This window comes from Chiloscyllium plagiosum, unplaced genomic scaffold, assembly GCF_037043375.1.
Source record: "Chiloscyllium plagiosum isolate Xiang-an unplaced genomic scaffold, Cpla_swu_hap1 HiC_scaffold_31, whole genome shotgun sequence".
Lineage (NCBI taxonomy): Eukaryota > Metazoa > Chordata > Chondrichthyes > Orectolobiformes > Hemiscylliidae > Chiloscyllium > Chiloscyllium plagiosum.
In genome coordinates, this window is record NW_028270169.1 from 9581151 (window position 1) to 9604992 (window position 23842).

A 23842-nucleotide genomic window follows, 5' to 3' on the forward strand; every position below is an offset into this window, starting at 1 on the left:
AAAAAACTAAAGGGAAGGTTAGTACAATCTGATGATCGGTCACAAACTCCCTTCACCCATTAAATTTGCATATAATTTTTGGACTTGGAGATTAGAGCTTGTGCAAGGTGATGAGATACAAGCTTAGGGAACAAGTTTTAACCTTGCAGAGAAACATCAAGGTAGTGAAACTATGCATAAGTATTCAAACTTAGAAAGTTTCTCTATGGATGCGAAACTATGCAGTTATATAGCACTTGATCAAGTTTCTCAAGAGCAGATCTAATGAAGTGCTTTACATGCAAGTTATTGTTGAAAAATATCAAGTAATAGCCAGTTGTGCACAGGATCCCACAACAGGACAAGCAGCACAATCTGTTCTGGAGATAGCTAGATTCATAAATTAGATCAAGGAAAATACCCCCCCCCCCTTCAAGGGACTAATTGATCTTTAACATCTACCCAAGTAGGTGATGGGAATTATTTGTAGAAACCAGCACCTCAGCACTGCACAAAGACTTACTAGTACTGATTTATACTTAGACCTGAAGTCAGTGAACCCAGAATTGGATGCCTCAGACAAGGGTGCTCTCCATCCTACAAGTTTCTAACCAGCCACTCCTACACAACCTTGAATTTCAAATAGAGGTCAGATTGGTGGGCTGGAATCCATTACTGTAATTTTGCCATCTTTTAGGATAGCCACAGTACAATATACCAGGCTGTTCATACAGGTTAAGTGGGGCATGCAAATTAAAACCTAGTTTATATGGCAAACATCCATTGTCATGGAGCTTCACTGAGGCAGTGCTGATGCCAGCTGCCAACGTACAGGTAGTTGCATATTAAGTCTACTTGAGCCAGCCAAGTTGTGCAGGAGCATGGTAATTGAATACTAAAGCAATAGCACTCAATCTTTGCTTATAGAAAGTGATCCAACCTGCATGCAGGAGTGTCATGGCCTTGAATCAGCAGTGTAAACCATTGCATCACATCCTATATTGATTGATTTGATGAATCTAGAATCAATATTTTTAATCCACATGTTCAAGTTACCTGCATTGCAACAGGAAAGTCATTTTGTGCCTCTGGTGGGAAGAAGACATCTACTGCTTTTTTGGCAAAGGGCTGGTTTCCTGTAGGAGGAGTACCCACCTCAATAATGTGAAGCTGTAAAGAATTAACATGCACAAGTTGTGAAAGTGATCTATTAAATTTTAAAAACACTGTACAACATTTATGTTATGACTGCAAAACTAATAAACTTATACCAGTTGTATGTAGAACAATTCAGCTAGAGGTCAACTAGTCCAAGCCAAAAATAGTTACAATAATACACTATAAACCTACAAGTTATATAGAGTCAGAGGGACAGCATGGAAACAGACCCTTTGGTCCAACCTGTCCATGCCAACCAGATATCCCAACCCAATCTAGTCCCACCTGCCAGCACCTGGCCCATACCCTTCCTATTCATATACCCATCCAAATGCCTCAAATGTTGCAATTGTACCAGTCTCCACCACATCCTGACAGCTCATTCCATACACGTACTACCCTCTGCGTGAAAATGTTACCCCTTAGGTCTCATCTTTCCCCTCACCCTAAACTTATGCCCTCTAGTTCTGGACTCCGATCCCAGGGAAGAGACTTTGCTTATTTATCTATGCCCCTCAAATTTTGTAAACCTCTAAGGTCACCCTTCAGCCTCTAACACTCTAGGGAAAACAGTCTCAGCCTGTTCAGCCTCTCCCTGTAGCTCAGATCCTCCAACCCTGGCAACATCCTTGTAAGTCTTTTCTGAACCCTTTCAAGTTTCACAACATCTTTTCAATAGGAAGGGGACCAGAATTGCACACAATATTCCAACAGAGGCCTGACCAATTCCCTATACAGCTGCAACATGACCTCTCAACTCCTGTACTCAATATTCTGACCAATAAAGGAAAGCATACCAAACACCTTCACTATCTATCTGCGACTCCACTTTCAACTATGAACCTGCATTCAAAGGTCTTTGTTCAGCAACACTCCCGAGGACCTTACCATTAAGGTGTATAAATCCTGCTAAGATTTGCTTTCACAAAGTGCAGCACCTTGCATTTTTCTAAATTAAACTCCATCTGCCACTTCTCAGCCCATTGGCCCATCTGGTCCAGATCCTGTCATCTGAGGTAACCCTCTTTGCTGTCCACTACACCTCCAATTTTGGTGTCATCTGCAAACTTACTAACTATACCTCTTATGCTCACATCCAAACCATTTATATAAATGACAAGGGCCCAGCACCAATCCTTGTTATTTTAACTCCATTTACAGCTTAGGCCTGAAATTGTTCCAGAAAAAGCAACTCTATGCCACTCAGTACTCCAACTTTATTCAAACAGTTCATTCCAACTCATGAGTAGCTGTGCATTAAACAGGCTAGACAGTGAACATAAATATTGCCACTCATCTCCAACTGATTTCTGGAGCTGGTAGAAGTTACCATCCATGGGCCCTCACCTTTGCTTTAATCAGTGCAGCTGTGGGCCAAAGTAGTCAGTCACTTTCACTAGCAAGTATCAGAAACTAAATTCAAATACCTAAACAAAGTATCTTGATAGATCAATAGCATGACGAATGTTGCTAACATCCCAACCTGGAGATCAGGAAATTGAATGGTAAGCTAGCATTTATGCATTTGGAGACAGCTTTCACTAAAAAGCTCAGGTCATGAAAACATTTGCCCATTGAACTTTGGGGCCAGTATTACCCTCTATATGCAATTGTAGGCTTACCTTCCCTCCTGCTTGCCCTCTGACTGCAAAGCAGAATAATGTTGACTCTTCTGCATTGCCTTCCATCTTGAATTGCGCAAAGGCTGCTGCATGACCTTCAATTGGCTGAGATACCTTTCTGTCTAATGAGTAAAGCTGCATTGCTCCCACCACACGATTTTGCTGTTGAAAATTTAAAAAAATTAATGTTTAGGAAGTCCCTACAAATCTCATTTGCAGACATGGTTTAAGTCCATACATAGTCATTGGACATATGCCTTAGTTACTATAAGTACCTTTGATTTCAATAAAGACAGCTTATGGGCCTGCAATTTAAGTATTTTAGCTATTTCTCAAGTAGCTGGAAACAGAAGACCAGCTGTTCAATGTTTATAGAATGTTTTATAGTAACATCCTGGCAGGTGCTGGTTGCCAGCATTATGACTGTTGCTTATTCCACCAGTTGAGGCATTCAAGCATTGTTCTGAGGCATTGATTGTAACAATTGCTGACAGCACTGGAGTATGCATAATGCAATTTAAATGAATATCATTTCCCACATCCCAAAACAGGCTTACTGGCAAAGCCTTATAGTACAAATGACAAAAGCATCTAGTTAATGCCATACCTGGGCAGAGATGCCAATGAGCAGTAACCATTTCTGCTTAGCATCAGTGCGGTAATTGATGATCTGGCAGCCTGCTAGACTAGAGTGTCTATCAAAAACTTTCATAGGCTGAGACTCTCCCTCCATGCTCCAGTGATACACTGCAGAGTCTGTTACCAAGGCAATTGTATTGAGAGAGATCCACTTCCAGAAAGTGACATCATCCACCATAGTGTGAGCCTTCATCTTACTTTTCATTTCTATATTAAATATTTGCAGTGTTTTTCCAGCTGTAAAAAAGTTAATTTGAAAGATTAAGTCAAAACAGATACTGCTAAAAACTAGTTTGCCATATCCTTTTCCCCCTCAAGGTTTACTGGCCTATTGACAGTTAAGATTAAAAAGGCATTAAAGATTCCTTAAAAAAAGGTAAACTAATAGAAGTTAAGGAGATTTGATGACCCACACAATTAAACAAGGACATTCTTGGAAGCATTTTTCTTCCTGGACTGGCCAGTTATTAAAACTTCATTGGAATTAGCTTTTTGATCAAGAACTTGCTCAGAACTTAAGTTATCCATTTGACTCCAAGGGGTATACAGTACCTGTCTACAGTTAATGCTTTGTAAAAAGCTAACCTTTTACAAAACTGCATTACATGTGAATGGCAGCAGGTCTGAACCAAAAACATTCATCTGTATGCAGAGCACACAGCACTAAGGATGGGAACATCTTTAACTAGCACTCAATTCTCCCCACAAAAGCTGAGAGAATTAGTCAAAGATTATACAATTTCCATATCATTCATCTGATGTTTGGATAGTATGAAATTGCTAACTTCTGGAGATGTGAGGCATCCCTAAACAGGGATCAAAAGAGCATGAATGACCCCATCACATTCCACCTGATAATAAATGGAACACCATATTCAAACAAGGTGAAAAGCTCCTAGATATAAAGTTAAAGTACAATTCCAAAGGACTAACTGCTTTGTGCCTTGTTCCCATCCCAAGTGTCCAGTTATACACAACACTACATAGCAATAAAGACAAAATTCCAGCTCATGGCTCTGGTCCAGTTCATAAACTAAATGCTACATTCTTGCCTGAAAATTTAGACAGTTCGTGATTTTAGATCAATTAATGGATGTCAACTCAAATTTAAGATACTTATCCTAACAAGATCAGATTTTACTTGCTAGCTCCTTTTCAAGCTCTAAGCCAGAAAACTATTAGGTAACATTTCATACTCACCTATTCAAGTCAGCAAAAGCAGCTTTAAAATGGACTCAATTCTAACCCCTCTATTGTGGGGAAATGCTCAGCATTTAAGCTTTGCTGTAAAAAAGTTGGTGTACAAGCAAAACAGGCTTGTCAGTTTTAACTTACTATGATTAACTGTTCATTAAACTTGAATGTTTGAAATATAAGCATGCTGGTCTTAAAACCCAAAAAGCAATATACTTTATAAACTGGACCAGGAGAGTCTATATTTAAAAGTAACTCACCATCTGCTTATACACAAAGAAAGCAGTAAAGAAATGCAAAGTTATTGGATCAGTAAAACAAATTCTAGATAATGACAAGCAAGCTTAAGGTTAACCTTTGGTAGCCCATGTTTAGATTTAAATCTCCACTTCTAGAAAAAAAATTGCAAGGTATTTCATTAGCATGAGAGGAGACTGCTGCTTTTAAGCAAGTCCACATTTTTTAAAAAAAGAGAACATGGAGATCTTCCAGAAAGCTAGTGAAATTGGCATCAACTAAGGTTTTACAAAAAAATTACTTAGCTGGTCTGGAATTAACTATTTTGAATTAAATTCAGAAAGTGTATTGTCTAGTTGTGCTTTAAAGAATCTCTTACAAGGAAGTGTTTCCCCACCTGGTTTTGCCCAAAATAAAGCCTAAGGTTAGAGGCTGTCAAGGTAATTAAAATCTGCTTCAAATGCAACAGAACGGAAGGTACAGAAAATCTCCTATGGCAGATTTCGACTGAGCTTTGGAAATCCCATTAGGTTTCCAGAATCTAAGGCAATACAGCACTGTTATAGGCCACAAGACTAAAGTGATCTTAAGGTGTGATCAATTTCTGCATGGAGGATGGCTCTGCATACATTCCCTGTTTATTTTTCCATTGCATAAGTGCATATTGCATTGAATGGAATTAGTGACACAGCTGGCCAAGAACACAACTTAATCAGGTGTGATCTATACGCAGAACCAAAAGGAACATGGTTTGAAACCTTGATGTTCAGGAACTCAGTTTAACAAGCTATGGCACTTTCCTCAAATTTGTCAAAGTTTGACTTTACACCAAGGACAATTCTGAACTACACGACTGTTAGCATTATGATGCAATCATTCAGAAACAGAATTACCTAAAGTTTCAGATGTCACTGCTCAAGGCAGTTGATATTGCACTCATCTCAATCCAAAGATAAAACAGGTTAGGAATGTATCACGCTCAAGACTGCAATTATTGAAGTATTTCAAATGTCCTGGATCCAGATTAAAACACTCAAGCAGTACAAGTGGAAGATGGCTACACTGAAAGAATTCTTTATACTGACCAGATGGAGGGATGGGGTGATTCCAAGTCAAAATCCACACTTTGTTCAATATGACCGGTGCAGAGAAATTCAAGTCTTATTTATTCACTCAACTACCAGGTTCAAATGCACATTAACTAGCATCACTAATCACTTCACCTAAAATTGAACATTAAAGGTCCTAAACTTAATATTCTAAATCCAACCTTTATTGAACATTGGAGTAAAGTTTGTACAAATTAGTTTGAATGCATCAGCTAAACTGGAAATTTAGATAATTCATTGCTACTGGAATAATCTTTGCTTAATGTGCACCTAAAACAACTGACCTAAGGTACACTTGCATCATGGTCATGAGTTCATACACATGTGAAGAACCCATACAGGTTATTTTCTAGTCCAACAAGGCTAGTATAGGCCCAAGTTATCCAAAATCTAAAACTGAAGATCAAAAGAAAATCCAAAACAATACACTGCCTTGTAAAAAACCCAGTATTAAACACCAGTCACCTGCTCATTTTTAGTGTTTTAACCATTAAAATACATGCTTACCTTTTAATGCAATAACCTTGCTGGCTGGGTTCATAATAGCACTGTCAGCAGAGATTGGACGGCGAATAGGATTGTTTGGTTCATTCATATCAATTATGACTACTTGAGCTTGCTCACCAACTTTCTCCCGAATGCAGATGAATTTATCAGACTCCATAGTAAGGGTGCTGAACCCAATGTTTGCAGGATTGATGCCCAGATTTTGGAGCTAGAGAAAAAAAGTTAGTGCATCAATGTCAGTCAAGCTCAAAAGATCATTGCTCCAGCAAAAAAAAAAGAGATTCTATAGTTCAAGCTGCATTTAACTCATTTTCCTGTGTGCAAAAATCTAATACAAGCCTTAACGAGGTGTAGACAACTGAAAGATACATTACGCATACTCCAATTGTTTGACAATTGGTTCTACTGAAATAATGCTGGAAAGTTAAAATATTGGTCAATTGCCTGGAAATAAATTCTGAGAGGGATTGGATTTCAAGAGGCCATATATAAACAAGTTTATATACAAAACCTGAACCTTAAGATAATGCCCAGCCAGAAGTTAAGTGGATCTGCAGTAATATTTAATATAGGAAAGTGAACTGAAGTTAGCTGCTTACAAGCCTAGGTCAACTACAAAAGCATTGTTTTGCTATGACAACCAAATATTTCAGTTATCCAAGTGCAACTAAGAAATTTGAATTGGTTCCAAGTACAATTCAGCACAATTGTGACCTGAACACAAGGAAAAGACAATGTTATTTCAACTAAAAAAAGTTAGGGAAATTCTAGTAGCATTCTAAGTGGAGATATTCACATTAAAGTACACCTCAAACAGTGAGAAACTTGCAGGAGTTCATCCTGCAGACAATTAGGTGAAATATACCTTTGTACAATCTAAAGTGATACAGAAATTGCAAGCTACAATGGAGAGCTGCATGATCAAATGAGTGAAACAGATTTGTTTTATTCTCACCAAAGCTGACAGACTAGAGTCAAAGTTTACTCAAATTCAGGCTGTGCCAGGTGTCAATTCTATTCTACTGCAGGAACAAGTGATTAATTCAAAGTAAATGGAATCTACACAAGTCTAGAAATTTAAGGATGGCTGGGATTGCAGGTATTAAGAACTTGTAGCACTAGGCTCATCTGCAATTGGGACATTAAAGCCATTTTAATACAGCATTTTAAAGCCATCCAAACATTAAATGGTTCTAAAATCAAATACATATGCCATTAGATACTGACCCCCCAAAAAAAACTTTCCTTTGAAAATTCCTTCCTCCTACAATCCAAAGATGTGCAGGTTGGTGAATTGGCATGCTAAATTGCCCAGAATGTTCAGGAATTGTTGGTTAGGTACATTACTTTGCACTTACTCCTGACTGAAGGTGGAGAAAAATGGGTCTGGGGAGGACTTTTTGGGCCAAACAGCATGTTCCCACACTGTAGGGATTCTATGATCTTAGATTTAGATGGAGCAAGGTGAATTTTACAAGTGTTTCACATTGATTTAGATAGTTCTGTCTGTAGCAATAATTTAGAGAGCAGGTACTACATTATTCATGGTCATTGATACAGAAACATTATATTGGACATTCAAGAGTCAGTCATGCTCTCCTCAGCTGTAAGAGGAAAAAACTATCCTGCTTGCTGCACAAATGCAAGCTGTGTTTACCAGTTTGATGCAGTCACAAGATTCTCTTGCAAAGGCATCCTTGAAGGACAAGCATCATACTGTTCATGCCATCTGTCTGCATTATCCAAGGAGATTACAGACTTTTGTATGTTTCATTCCAGTTCATTTAGAGATGAACAAACTTGCCATTGGAGCTTGCTTAGCAAGTCACTGTATTATTACAAGTACAATGAAAACATTTGAACCCTTGGAGAATGGTCAAAAACCTCAGATTGAGATCACTGAATACTAAACAGATTCAACCCATCCCAAAGTATGTATTTCCACTCCAGCCAGAGTTCAAAAGACAGCTAGAGTAAGCAAGCTGCTTATGCTTCACACTGTTGCCTGGGTCATCTGCAATGTGCTGTCAGAGATGGTAACCTTTGAGTACTTTTTCAAAAAAAGGGGTAGTTTTTTATTGCAGTGCAAGACTATTGATTTGCTGAAGCAACACATGTTCACTGCCATTTGCCTGCAGTGCCCATGTTTCCTTTATACTCTTAATGATAGTCCATCTCCCTGCCCATGTTGCAAACACTGCAAAGTCCCATTGCAAAGATGAGTCCTTAAACTAGACAACTGAGCTATGTAGAAAGATGGCCAGTGTGGACAATGAAGCAATAGCATGAAGAAAAAAAGGCCAGGTTCTGGAGTGTCTATTCAGTGCTGTGGTATTTTACTTACGAGTGTTTAGAACATTTAATAGTACTGGCCATCTGTTGTGCTGACCTTTTATCTTACATTAAGGTCAGACTAACCCATCGCCCATGTGTAATGTTAAGATTAAATCAGAACTTGAATGTGTAATATTACAAGGGTTGAACTGCACTGAGTTAACATTCTGGAGGTTGAGAGATGACAGGAATGCAAATGACTCCCACTCCAATTAAAAGTCATTTACTAAGCCCCCTATTAAAATAAACTTTCAACCTCTTCCATTCAGAAAGGCTTTCTAGCCATCCTGAATCTAGGTATGTCGCACTTGCATTGTCTTTGGGAATCACTTATGTAAACTATTCACTGACTCAATTCCCAGGATTAGGCATTACTTTATCAGGATGATCTTCTATATTGTCCTGACATTGGTGTCCATGTGATTAAGGGAAGTTACTGGGGGTTGCTTGAGTAGCATGTGACTGGAGTGACTGGAATATCTGTAAGCATTGCAGACAGACTTATATAAAGGGGATGTGTTCTTAATTCAGGGCTTCACTTAAACCACTTCACATGCCTGACCATCTCAAAAAAGGGTCACCAGCCTGTACAAACTCAAGTTGACTTAATTCTTCACAAAGGTCAGTGTGAATTGCATCTCATTTGTGAAACCTTGGGAAAGAACCCAACACTGCCTACTGAAGAGTTGCCCAAAATGTCTGACTTTACGATGGTTGGCAGTGCATGCCACACACCCACTGATGAGCCTACCTCTGGACATCTCTCAAACCTTCCTCCAATCAACTTGAGTACAACCTGTGATAGAGATTTCCACTCCGAAAATATCTCTGGCTATCCACTATGCCACTCACCATCTTGTACACCTCTATCAAGTCACTGCTCATCCTTCTTTGCTCCCATGAGAAAAGCCCTAGCTCCTTCAGCCTCTTAAGACATTACCAGGATGCTGCCTGGACTAAAGGCAGAGTGTTAAGATTGAGAACTAGCCACAAAAGAACATGACAATCTCACTAGTATCCTCACATACAGATGAGCAAGGACACCACTTCAACTAGGACAACACATCCCTCCTAAGAAAAGCCAAAGACATGCACATGAATTCTAGAAGGAAATCATTCCAACCAGAACGCCAATAGAGTTAGACCCCATCTACCACCCCCTTAGAAAAAGGAACTGTAAGTTACTTCACAGGAAATGACATCAACTCAAAGAAACCCAAACAAATAGAAAGCAGGAATTTTCAGCATTGCTTCACCCAAGGCCCACTGAAGTTACCTAGTAGGGTAACGAAATGTCAGGAAATGAACCTTCCAGCTATGCAAGCAAACCTACATCCAAAGCATCCTGGTAAGTCTCCTCCGCACCCTCTAGAGCTTCCACATCCTTCAATGAAACTAAAACGGACCACAATATTCATGTAAGGTCTAACCAGGACTTAAGAGCAGTAGCATAGCCCCTCAGCTTTTCAACACAATCCCTGCTAATGAAAGCCAACATACCATACACCTTAACCATACCAACTTGGTGACAACTTTAAGTGATCTATGGACATTAACCCCAAGATACCACTGCCAAGAACCTACTTTTAACCCCACCTTCTACATTCAAATTTGACCTTCCAAAATTTAATCACTTTACTTTTCCAGATTGAATTCTGGAAAGTTAAACCAGTTCCTTAAGGGATTTCAGCAAGTTAACCATTTGCCATGCAGAAAGGACTTTCAGTTGCAGAGTTTACCAAGCAGAGGAGAATTGTGCAATTCTAGAGACTAAAAAGCCATTTTCACTACATTTCAAAGTTCTGTAGAACATTGAATGTTCAACAAATATGGCTGTAGGAAAGTTACTATATGACTGCATTTTAAGTATAAATTCTTGAGGCAATCAAGACTGGTGCCTGATTACAAGTTAAAATGGAACTAGGTTACTGACACATGGAAAATTTACATTTATCCAAATGCCTAGTTTTTCATTTCTACCTAGGCAAGATTTACACATTAGATGTTTCATTTGACAGTAGTATTGCCCACTGGCCAAGGTCTCATCTGATTCATGCTTACTGCTATAGTGACATTCTATTGGTTACTTCTGGCTTGGGGATCCTTCAGTAGATATCCTGGTTTGGATTTCTACTGAAGGGATCAAAAACCAAACCATCTGTACTAACTGCCAGCCTATTGGCTCAACAGGATAAAACCAGCTAAGTATTGGAAGTTTGCCTATGTTTAGACCCATAGCCCAGTATAGGTGACCTTCAAGTGGGCAGAATTAGGAAGATGAAGGATCTTTGTGTCGAGTCAAAACAAAGTGAAGAACTATTACAAACAGCAAAGTGCACAATAACCTCAGAACCTTAATGCAATATTAAATTGTTGCATGTTCTAGTTGAATGCAAACAGGTGTGTAACAACCAGTTGATTGAAAACTATGTAGAATGCTAGAGTTGCCATGGAGGAAAAGAGTAGCAGCTAGTACACAAACTAAACCTGCATTGCACTCTAGTTGAGAAAGTGCAAAGCATTGACCAAAGAACTTAGGTACCTAGAATTAAAAATCAAAATAGGAAACCTAGCAGTTTCAATAATATAGACCAGAGAATTCATAACTCATTTGTAAAGTTCCAAAGACAAACCAATTAGCTGATCCATCCAGAAGGGATGAACAGAATTTAAGATGTCTAAACCCAAAAAATGAAAAAAATTTCAGCAACATTTCTCTCCCGGAGAGAATAGCCAAAAATCAGTGGAAATTGAACATTTCCATTAAATGTCTGCACTAAGTGTTACAGAATTGTACAGCACAAGGTTGCAACTGTACACAATTATGGCTATGATGATCAACTAAATAGCTACACAAAAACTGTAGCTTTGTTATTTTCCCATTTACCCCAAGGCATAAAGTTAAAATTCTAGCATGGTAGCTTAAAGAAATTAGTATATTAAGGAGGGATTCCATGACACCATGCTTGAATAGGTCATGTAAATCTGTAAGCATAGGAACAAGTGTTAACAGTTGCATAATTCGGCTGGCTTTGGTGTTAAAGAGGCAATATAGGAATAGTTCTTGATCACTGGCCAGCATTTCTTGCTTGACCCTAGTTGCCATTAAGGTATGGAGAGCTACCATAAACTACAATCCACTACTGCAGATTGACCCCCAATACCAGCAGGAAATTTCAGGACAGTAAAGTGATACATTTAAGTCAGTGGTGAGTGGCTTGCAGGGAAACTTGCATTAGTATACTATGTATCTACTGTCCATCATCCCAGTGCCAAAGGAAAATCATGTAGTGTGCCCCAATGACTACTGCCCAGTGGCTCTGACCTCAGTATTCAAGGTTAGTCATGACTAATCAACTCCAACCTACCAAACTGCCTAGATCCTTTACACAATTTGTCCAGACAACAGGCCTGCAGATGCCACCTCCACAGACAACTAGGATATCTACATCTGGCTCTTTAAATACAAACTGTATTCAATACCATAATTTCAAACAAACTCAATGTGCAGTCTCAACTCCTTTTAACTGGATCCTCTACATCCTGACCTATAGACTGCAATCACTAAGTGCCACTGCCACAATGGCTGCAAGACTGCATACAATCATCTGAGTAAATAAATGGAGTATCTCAGCACAAGACAATATAGGGGAAGATTGAGTGCTTAACAGCATGGTGCCTATAGAAACTAAAAAAAGGGAACTGGTCTTTGACTTCAGGAAGTAGAGTGGAGGCCATACACCTGTCTGCAATGGTAGAGAGTCAGAGATAGAGATGTACAGCATAGAAACAGACCCTTCAATCCAACTCATCCATACCAGATATCCTAATCTAATCCCACTTGCAAACACTTCCTATTCATATACCCATCCAGATACTTTTTGCAATTGTACCAGGCTCCACCATTTCCTCTGGCAGCTCAGTCCATATACACACCCTCAAAAGTTATCCCTCAGGTCCCTTTTAAAAATCTTTCCCTCACCCTAAACTTATACCCTTTTGCTCTGGACTCCCCAGCCCAGAACAATGACATTTACCCTATGCATGCCCCTCATTGTTTTAAATAGAGGCTATGGAGTGACCTTGCAACACTAGGGAAACAGCCCCAGCCTATTTGACCTCTCCCTATAGCTCAATTCCAACCCTGGCAACATCCTTGTAAATCTTTGCTGAACCCTTTCAAGTTTCATAACATCCTTCTAACAGAAAGGAGACAATTGCATGCAATATTCCAAACAATTCCATGCAATAACCAACATCCTGTACAGGTGCAACAGGAACTGCCAACTCCTGTACTCAATGCTCTAATAAATGTTGTCACATCAAATGCCTTCACTATATCTACCTGCAACTATGCTGAGAGCTATGAAGCTGCACTGCAAATTCTGTGCAACATTCCCCAGGACCTTACCATTAAGTGTACAAGCCCTGCTAAGATATGCTTTTCCAAAATGCAGCACCTCATTTATCCAGATTAAACTACATCTGCCACTCCCCAGCCCAGTGAAGCATCAATCTAAATCCAATTTTAACTGAAGATAATCTTTGCTCCCCACTACACTTCCAATTTTGGTATCTGCAAACTTATCTATATTCACAAATCATTTATATAAACAAAAGTGGATCCAGCACTAATCCTAGTGGCACTCTGGTCACAGGCTTCCAGTCTGAAAAACCACCCTGCCTACCTCCAAGTCAGTTCTGTATCCAAATGGCTAGTCTGCTCTGTATCCCACGAGATCTAATCTTGCTAACCCATCTCCCCTGGGAACCTGGTCAACATTGAGGTCCATACAGATTAGGTCTCATGATCTGCCCTCAATCTTGTTACTTCAAAGAAAGTCAAGCTTGAGACATTATTTCCCACAAAGCCATGCAGACTACCCCAATCAGTCCTTGTCTTTCTAAAGTGTAAATCTTGTCCCTCAGGATTCCCTCAACTTGCCCACCAACATCAGGCTCACCACTCTATAGTTTGCTGGCTTTTCCTCATGACCTTTCTAAGGTATGGCACCACATTAGCCAGCCTCCAGTCTTCTGGCACCTCACTTGTGACTATGATACAATTATTTCAGCAAAGGGCCCAGCAATCATGGGAAGTGGAGTTCGGGTACACCAGAATCAGGTCCTGGGGATTTATCCACCTTCCAGCATTTCAAGACATCCAGCACTTCCTCTAATATGGAGATTTTTTTTAAAAAAAGGTCACCATCCATTCTATATCTTTATCTTCCATGTCCTGCTCCATGGTAAACAGATGCAAAAAGGTCACCTTGCTGATCTTTGAAGGGGCCCTATTCTCTCCCTAGTTACCCCTTTTGTCCTTCATTTATGGAATCCTTTGGATTCTGCTTAATCCTATTTGCCAAAACCCATTTCCCCTTTCTTCCTTCTCGATTTCCTGCTTAATTATACTCCTGTCTTTATACCAGGATTGGCTTGATTTCCATCTATACCCAACATAGGTTTTCTTCAAGAAAAAAAAAAGGAGGAAGCCTCAATTTCCTAGTCATCCAGCATTCCTATACCTACAGCCTCACCCTCCATCTTATCAAGATGGTCTCTGGACTTGTTCAGATTAGAATGTTTAAATTTTCCAGCCATTTCTTTACCTGCAAACATCTGCCACCTAACTTTTGAAAGCTTTGCCTCGTACTAACTAAATTGTTCTTGCAATTCAGATCAACGTTTAGATCCAGTCTATCCTTTTTTACTGTCTACTTTAAAAGACTCCCTCTAAAAGAGTTTGCACTTTCCCAGTGTCTGTGTGGATTTCCTCCCACATTCCAAATATGTGCAGGGCAGGTGAATTGGCCATGCTAAAAAAGTTGCCCATTAGTCAAAGGGAAATGAGTTTGGGTGGGTTACTCTTCAGGTCTGTGGACTTGGGCCGAAGGGCCTGTTTCCACACTGTGGGGAATCTAGTCTTAAAGCAGATTTACTAAGTCAGTTGTAACTGATATGTTTCAGTAGCATAGCTAAGACATGAATAAGATGGTTCATGACAGCAATACTGCCCTTAAGGCAGAAGACCTGGATTTAAAACCCCACCTAGTCCAAAAGTGGAACATCTGACCAGGTGATTAAGTATTAACAGTTAAGATGGAGCTTCTCAATAAGGGCTAGGTGTAACTGGAGATAAAGAGTTAATTTGCTCTGCTGTCTTGCAGGAAATTGGATGTTTGAGGCTAGGGTGGGATGTCTGTTCCACAGATGGGAATGTAAAATCCTTGCATTCTATCTCCAGGCACAGCCATTTCTACTTATTCAAATGCCAGTTTACACTCATCTATTTACTTTATCCTCATCAGAAATCAACATCAGTTGGAATTGACTACTTGCTGTAGTCAAAACTATTCACAACAGATTTGGCCATTAAGGGTGATTGACATATTTCTGGAAATGATCAGTCACTGCACTGTCTTGACTGGCATGTGACCAAGGGCTTGACTGGGGGGCTCTCGTGGGCACTACTGACTAAAGATGGTCTTGGAAAGGACTGTTCCTTTGTTCAGAGGAATCTGACAACACCGCAAGCCCTGCAAAGGATATTTTAAAGGTTCCTCCAGAATGTTTGTACCGTGTTTAATAAAATTTGGTTGTTCAGAAGTTGGTGTGTTGCAGTTGCATAAAGTATTAAGGATCTCAGGAAAAACCTCAAACTAGAGGAAGTGATGGCATATCTGGTTAAATTACTTGCACTCAAAATGCAGGGTAAAAGAAGTGGGCAAGCAGTCAGATCAGAGAGAAAAAAATTCCTTCATAACATTGAGACCAAGAGACTCAAATGTAGATAGGCAAAGCCTTTAAAGGATATGAATTTCAATAACTTTATACAGGTGTCAAGTTGAGAAAAATTCCTCTAGTCAGAGAGAAGCTACTTGGAATGGGGATTCAGTCTCTTGCCTCCCCTATTTGGCAAATTTATAGTGACTGCTGCAAACAGACCATTCTACAACATTGATCAAGGCAAAAAAAGCTCAGTGGTTAATAATGCTTAAAGACAATGCTGCAAAGCTGTAGAATATACAATGAATAAAGTTAAACTGGCCTATGCAAGAGTACTTAACTATTGTACAGTACTCTTCAAGAGAAAGGCCTTGTTAGTCTAGATTAAAGTAGTTAGTTAAGCTGTCAAAACTTCATTGTCACCTTGAGATTCAGATTGCACTGAAATGAAGCACTTCTAGATGGAGCTGAAAAATGTTGCTGGAAAAGCACAGCAGGTCAGGTAGCATCCAAGGAGCAGGAGAATTGACATTTTGGGCATGAGCCCTTCTTCAGGAATGAGCAAAGTGTGCCAAGCAGGCCAAGATAAAAAAGGTAGGAGGAGCAGCATCGGAAATGCAATAGGTGGAAGGAGGTCAAGGTGAGGGTGATAGGCCAGAGTGAGGGTGGGGGCAGAGAGGTCAGGAAGTGGGTTTCCTCCGGGTGCTCCGGTTTCCTCCCACAGTCCAAAGATGTGCAGGTCAGGTGAACTGGCCATGCTAAATTGCCCGTGTTAGGTAAGGGGCAAGTGTAGGGGTATGGGTGGGTTGCACTTAGACAGGTCGGGTGTGGACTTGTTGGGCCGAAGAGCCTGTTTCCACACTAATGTAATCTAAAAAAGATGAGGCGCTCTTCCTCCAGTTGTCGTGTTGCTACGGTCTGGCGATGGAGTCCAAGGACCTGCATGCCCGAGGGGGAGGGGGAGTTGAAGTGTTGAGCCATGGGGTGGCTGGTCCAGGTGTCCTGAAATGTCCCACAAGTAGGCGGCCTGTCTTCCCAATATAGAGGCCACATCAGGTGCAGCAAATGGTGTCTGTGGAGGTGCAGGTGAATTTGTCGCAGATATGGAAGGAACCCTTGGGGCCTTGAAGCGAAGTTGGGGGGGGGGGGGGGGGGGGGGGGGGAAGAAAAAAGGTGGTGTGGGCGCAAGTTTTGCATTTCTTACGGTTGCGGGGAAGGTGCCAGGAGTGGAGGGTGAGGATCTGACGAGGGAGTCACAGTGGTCTTTTCAGAACACTGATAGGGGAGGAGAGGGAAATATATCCCTGGTGGTAGGGTCTGTTTGGAGGTGGCGGAAATGACGACAGATGATATGATGTATATGGAGGTTTGGTGGGGTGGTAGGTGAGGACCAGTGGGGTTCTGTCTTGTTGGTGATTGGAGGGGCAGGGCTCAAGGGTGGAGGAGATGCAGTGGAGAGCAATCGATCACGTCTGGGGGGAAATTGCAGTCTTTGAAGGAGGCCATCTGGGTTGTTCGGTATTGGAACTGGTCCTCCTGGGAGGAGATGTGGCAGAGACTAAGGAATTGGGAACAGGGGACAGGGTGGGAGGGGGGTGTAGTCTAGGTAGCTGTGGGAGTCAGTTGGTTTATAGCAAGTGTCTGTGCTGATTTGGCCACCCGAGATAGAAGTGGAGAGAGGACTCAGTCATTCCAGGTAAATTGGAGGTTGGGGTGGAAGGTGTTGGTAAAGTGGATGAACTGTTCAACCACCTCATGGGAGCAAAAACTGCAAAACTTGCACCCACACCTCTCCTCCTTCCCTCCAAGGGATCCTTCCATATCTGCCACAAATTCACCTGCACCTCCTCACATTTACTGCATCCGCTACACCCAATGTGGCCTCCTCTAGATTGGGGAGACAGGCCACCTACTTGCGGAATGTTTGAGAACATCTCGGACACCCGGACCAACCAACCACCCAGGTGGCTCAACACTTCAACTCCCCCTCCACCAAGGACATGCAGGTCCTTGGACTCCTCCATCGCCAGACCATAGCAACACAACAGCTGGACGAAGAGCAGCTCATCTTCTGCCTAGGAACCTTCTAACCACAAGGGATGAACTCATTTCTCTAGTTCTCATTTCTCCCCCTCTCTCCCCCCCAACCTGGTCTCAGTCCCAACCCTCGAACTCAGCACCACCTTCCTAACCTCTCCACCCCCACCCCAGCCTATAACCCTCACCTTAACCACCTTCCACCTATTGAATTTCCAATACCCTCCACTGTCCCTCCTCCCTACCTTTTATCTTCGCCTGCTGGGCACACCTCCTTCATTCCCGAGGGGCACATGCCCAAAACATCAGTTCTCCTGCTCCTTGGATGCTGCCTGACCTGCTACACTTTTCCAGCAACAAATTTTCAGCTGAGCTCCAGCATCTGTAGTCCTCACTTTCTCCTAATTCTAGATTGAGCACTACTCATTGCTTTTTGATCAAGATGGTCAATTTGATGACTGACCCAATGATAACCTGGAGTGCAGTAGAGTCCTGCTGGCATACATGGGCATTTATTCTCCAATTAGAAAGACCATGGCTTGCAATGCTTTTGCAAAAATTGGATAGATTTCCCAAATCCCTACACTTCAAAAAATCTTTAATCAACTAAAGTCCTTCTCAGTTATGGACTGTATAGAATTTTCCCTTAGTCTTCAAGCCAAATACACCAAGACCATTAAGGGGCTACTTTAAAACAAAACCATACCCAAAGGCAGATATATAGTCAGTATATTCATGAAAAGTTAGCTACAGTGATTCATGACTGAGGGATTCAGGCACTTAAAACCTTAAAGGGAAAGGCCCTTGGCAGATCTCTGCTAATGAGGTGATGGCTATGTATTTTACATGAACAAACAAGACTGTCCCATTTCACTTTAAAGTTAAAGAGCAATTAGATTTTAAAAAAAGGACTAATCTCCAATACAGTACACAATCAAGCTTAAGGAATAGAAACCATGGGTTTTCTGGTCAAGTGTGGAAACTTAAGAATACAAGTTCAGGACAGCCAAAAGTGCCAAACCCAAGAGGTGTTTTTTTTTTACAATGATGCATCTTTCCTTTGAGAAAAGAGTTCTGCACAGAGTTTACCATTTACCTGAAGATTACTATCAGCAAAAAAAGTGTACACTTCACTCAATTCCAGGAAGGATGCAAAACTGCTGTTTAAAGCATCAAAACTGCAACAGGAAGTAAATCACTGGTATTTGATGCAGACTTTAATCTAACGCATTAGGAAACCAACAAGGTTTTAAGGTGCTTTCAACTCCTTCACTATGCACCTAAACACTTTGCAAGGCCAGAAGCCCATCAATGGCATGCTGACAGGAACTGAAGCAACAAATGGCTGAAGTCTCATAGCCCTGGTAAGTACAAGCCAAATAGTTTAGGATATGAACAGCAGGCCAAATGCAAGTTATGCATATTAAACTGGTCTGGCAGCACCCAACAGGTATGGCATTAATAATTTTGATAATTAATGTCAGATGCTACAGACTGGTTGTTTCAATATTTCTTGAATTTGATTGTTGAATCCAGTTGAAGATTTTGGCATCCATTTAAAAAGTTTATTGATGAATCTTTAAACATTTCTGCAGAGTATAGGCAAAATTGAAGCTACTCTTCCAAATCCAACTCCCTCAAATTCACATTTCTAGCTAGCCTGACTCCACCTATCAACTGGTGAGTGAAAACTCACCAGTGCTTTTTACTTGCATACATGCCTAGTCCTAACTCAATTCTCAGACTGACAGGGCTAAAGACTGAAGGAATTTATTCAGTGTGGACATCCTTGGCAGGCCCTTCATTTAAAGCCCAACCTTTGAGAAATGGATGAGAAATGTCACTAGCCTCACTCCTTGTGACAAGGAGAAGGTTTTAAGTCAAGATATTGACTGACCTGGACAGTCATTTGCAGGTGGAGGCATTGCTGTGCATTAGCTGCTCATTTCTTCTAGATGGTAGGAATCATGATCTGACTAGTACTGTCCATGGAGTTAGTCTGCAGTAGTATGTTGTGCATCAGGAAGGGTATGTTTACAGATGTGCTGCCAATTATATTAGCCCAGATGTAAAGAGTAAAAAGTGATTCTACATTCAAGTGAGTAGACAAGGAGTTACTCCGTTCCTAGTCTAAGGATGTGGTTTCTGATCATAGTAACCTCCAGGATTTTGATTGTAGGGGCCTCAATAGCACTGAGGTCAAGGGTAGCGATTAAATATTTTGATGTGAATTTGCTAATTAGAAAGGTGGCAGCACTGCAGCTGTGCTTAGTTACCTCAATTTTGAGGTTCACTGCCTCTCCATTTTTGGACCATTCACCCAAATAGTTTGATGTTTCAATACAAAAAAGGTAACCACCTTCTGAAATTTGCTGTTGCTTCACGATCAAACAAATTCTGGCATTTCCTCCTTAGCACTGCACTTGAACTGCTGTCTATGCTGTAGGTAGATGAAAGCAAATCAGGGGCAACTAGAGACATGCAAGTAGTGTCGCCAGCCAGTACAGGATAAGGTAGCTCAGTTGTTAGCACAGCTACCCTAGCACAATAAACCTGGTCCATTCAAGCCTCAGGCAAGTGGAGTTTGACATTTCCTGTCTGCAAGGGTTTCCTTCAGGTGCTCTAGTTCCTTCCTACAGTCCAAAAGGGTGCACAGATTAGGTGGACTGGCCATGATAAGTTACCCATTGTGTCCACAGATATGTAGGTTAGACTGGTTAGCCATGGGAAGTGCAGGGTTGCAGGATGGGACAGGTCAGAGTGAGATACTCTTTGGAGGATCAGTGTGGGCTGATGGCCTGCTTCCACATTGTAGGGATTCTATGATTCAGTGATGTTCAGTGACAAAAAAGATTGTTATCTCAACCTGTTGAGGGCATTTTAAAGCAGAACCTACAGACAGAAGGTACAGTCAACATGGTTTATTTTCATAATTACCACTAGAGTAAAACACCATAGACTGCAGTGATCAGGCTGGACAACTAGTGGAGAGAAACACCAATTTTTATACTGAAATGTTCTGTTTAAAAAGCTTTTTACACTACAAAAAGACTGCACTAATATCTTGGTGTGGACTGTCAAGCATTTTCACACATCCAACTGTGGAATGTTAGACCTACTGCTACAAAAGAAACATGCTCAACTATACAATTGAGGTGAAGGGAAATTTGAAAGGAGTATGCAGGCAGCTGAACTTATCCTATCTGCATTAGATTAAGCCTAGTTCCTCAGTTCAAGGAAAAAAGGAACTTGTTTAGATCAATTGAACCCCCAATGTGATTTTAAAAATCCATTAGCTGCCAAGAGAACTGCCACAACTTCAGATAAATGGTTAGCACTTTATATTGGCACTGAGCTGTCAGTAAATACTACAGCCAGTAAGGAGCCAAAATAAAGCACAGCTGGAAACAATGCTGCAATTGTATTTGCAGTCAGTAAAAAACTAACTTCTGTGCCAGACACCTACCGGAAGTAGATGGGTTTGACAAGCCAGCTTTCTGGTTTCAGATCAGATCTCTATTCAATGAGAACACTTCAACTGAGATATTCAGAAGTTGCAAATAGGACTGCTACATTAACCAATGGTTTCAATACTCATTAATTCCCAAGACGATTTTTAATTTCAAGCCACTACATTTGATAAGTTACATATGACTTGAGCTTTCGCTTGTTCCTTGCAAGCTAGAAAGTGTATGCCTACAACTGTTCAAGCTGGTAGGACTGGATTGTTTGCAATGCCATTTGCCCTGGAGATGACCTTCTGATAAGCTATTTGTCTACACAAAAATTAACCCATTTCTAGCTCTAAAATATCACTTTAGCCTGCCTTTATCAGCAAACTTAGTAAAGTTTTCCAAAGCGCTTAGCTCGCCTCACATACTCAAGTACATAAAGCCAGTCAGTCAAAAATTCTGTAGCTTACATCCTTGCTCACAAGGTCTACACACAACTACATTCATCTAACTGGGACTAAAGTTCTAGTTACAGCCCCCCTCCCCCAAAGCTCCCTAGGCAAAGATTGAATGAACTGATTCCCACCCCCACAGAAATCCAACACTTGGGAACAATGTCCATGTAATGTTCAGCCCAAAAGGCTGAACTCAAACACAAACCAGCTCCGAAAGGTTATTGGTACTGACATGATTTAGAAGCCAAGTTCTCATGTGGAAGCAGCCTTGGAAGATTTCAGTTGGAAAGGCATCATTTAAGTTGCAAATTGTCACAGGACTAGATATACACTACATCAATTCAAATTATCCATTGACAATTGCAAAGTTTGCCTGTAATTATACTTGTATCTCCAAGTGTGTATAAGTATTGAATCTTTTGCATTGTTACCTTGTCAGGTGTCATCTAGCATCTGGTTAAGCTTTAACCACCTGTTAAGATGTACAGGTGCCTAACAGGACATTGTTAGCAATCTGAGGAAAAGTAAACAGCAATCCATCTGGTCCTGCAATAGGAGGCTGGTTTTAACCTGATCAGGACTAAGATAGTCCTAGAATTCAAGTCTGCCAATACAGGAAGAGATTTAAACTAAATTTCTGACCTGGACCAAAGTAAAGGAGAGAGTCAAGCAGGGAGCTGGAAAAACAGTAAGCTAGGCAGCATCAGGTGGGCATCAACATTTCCATTAGTTTAGGGGAACCAACCCTTTGATCCAACTACTTCTGTCAATTTTCCCCAAACTAGCCCCATCTGTCTGTATTTGACCCATATCCCTTTAAACCTCATCCTGTTTGTATAGGATAATGATGAAGTAGGTCTACACAGTTAGAACATACCTCTAGCAGTTCCTTCCACATAGCACCAGGGATCTGGTGTTGAGGGGCAGCAGTCCTAATCACAACCACCAGTTTACAGGAGGTTAAATGGCTAGAACCTACAGTTAAAAACTGCATAGATTTTGCATCCAAAGCAAATTCCCTCCATTAACACTTTCCAGCAATTCTTTGGACCTAGAAAGTTGCACAAGGCTGAAGATAGCAAACCAGAAAGCTGGAGTATTTGTGAAAATTAGTTTTCAGTTTAGTAAACTAAAATTAGAAGGATCATAAAGTGCAGATACTCCGGGGGGGGGGGGGGGGGGAAGAAAAATCACTGATCTTCTGAAACACTCAGGAAAGACTTAACTGACCTATTGCTCACTCCATTTTTCAACAAGTTACAAGGGAGTTGACATGTTATTACAGTTGTCAGTCAAGTTAAACTTTGAAACAAAACCCTACAGCTTAGAATGACAAGTTCAAACATTTGGGTCCCTAGTTAGTCAAACCAATGGCTTTACAGTGGCACAGGAAAGTAATGATTTAGCATAGTCAGGGAAAGATAGGTTGACATGTCTACATGTTTTAGACTAGTGCTTTGTACAGATTTAGAAATTTTGCCCACACCTATGTGTTTCTAAGATTAAGAAGCCATGTGACAAACACTTCAGCCCTACTTGAAGTGAAAGATCAACCCGATCATTGGTGTGGCAATGATAGCGATGGCAAACCTTGCCTTTTCACATTCCAAGCTCTTTATGTCACCAACCCAAGTAACACCCAGTTAGATTTGTTAATAACTCTACAAGTAACTCAGGGAAAATGAAACCTTAGTGTTAAAGCTTCAGTTTTATGAAGGGTGCTACACAGGTTAATTTAGCAATTGAAGAATTTCATTCACTGGAGTCACTGCATCCAACACTAATTGTGAATAATGCTAAAAAAGTAATGTTGAGAAAAATTTCAAATTTGTTGCACCAATTAAAAATTAGTGTAGACTACTTCATTTAACAACCCAACACATCTATAAGTTTATCAAGCAGAATGACTTAAAATTGAAGGGCTGAACTGTCACACCTATTTTGTAATCACAGCTAGACATAAAAGTTTACAAAGCAAAGTTGCAACTAGTTTTGAGGTATAACTCATTTCCCAATGAAATACATAAATATTGTAAACAAAAATCAATGCATTTGTTTATAGTACAAAATCATTTTTTAAAATGCAAGTTCATTGAAAAGCTATTCAAATTCTAAACAGGTGGTGATGTCAGACTAAAGGTGGACAATCATTGTTAGGGTGGAAAACTTCATATTGGTAGCAGTAGGAATGTTTACACTAGCGACTCCAACAGGAGGTAAAAACATTCAGGGCCTGAAATCTATTTTAGAAGCATAAAATGTGCATAGTATTCGTTGTGCCACCAGGAAGGTATAGCTTTAAACCAGGGCGGGGGTTAGAGGAAACAAGATATCGGTTGAAAGAAGTGTGCGAACACTAACATATTTCCTCATACGAGTGACATTGTGAA

At 40.6% G+C, this 23842-nt stretch overlaps 1 protein-coding gene across 2 annotated transcripts in view; it reads right to left on the reverse strand.

Moving 5' to 3' along the window:
• LOC122563905 (clathrin heavy chain 1) overlaps positions 1 to 23842 on the reverse strand; it is a 62384-nt gene that overhangs the window by 37833 nt on the left and 709 nt on the right. For both annotated transcript variants that reach the window (XM_043718136.2, XM_043718134.2), the window contains exons 3-6: positions 6446 to 6653; positions 3367 to 3635; positions 2760 to 2921; positions 1036 to 1149 (exon numbers count right to left, since the gene is read on the reverse strand). In XM_043718136.2, coding sequence (XP_043574071.1) covers positions 1036 to 1149; positions 2760 to 2921; positions 3367 to 3635; positions 6446 to 6653 — 753 coding nt within the window. The remainder of the gene's footprint in view (positions 1 to 1035; positions 1150 to 2759; positions 2922 to 3366; positions 3636 to 6445; positions 6654 to 23842) is intronic.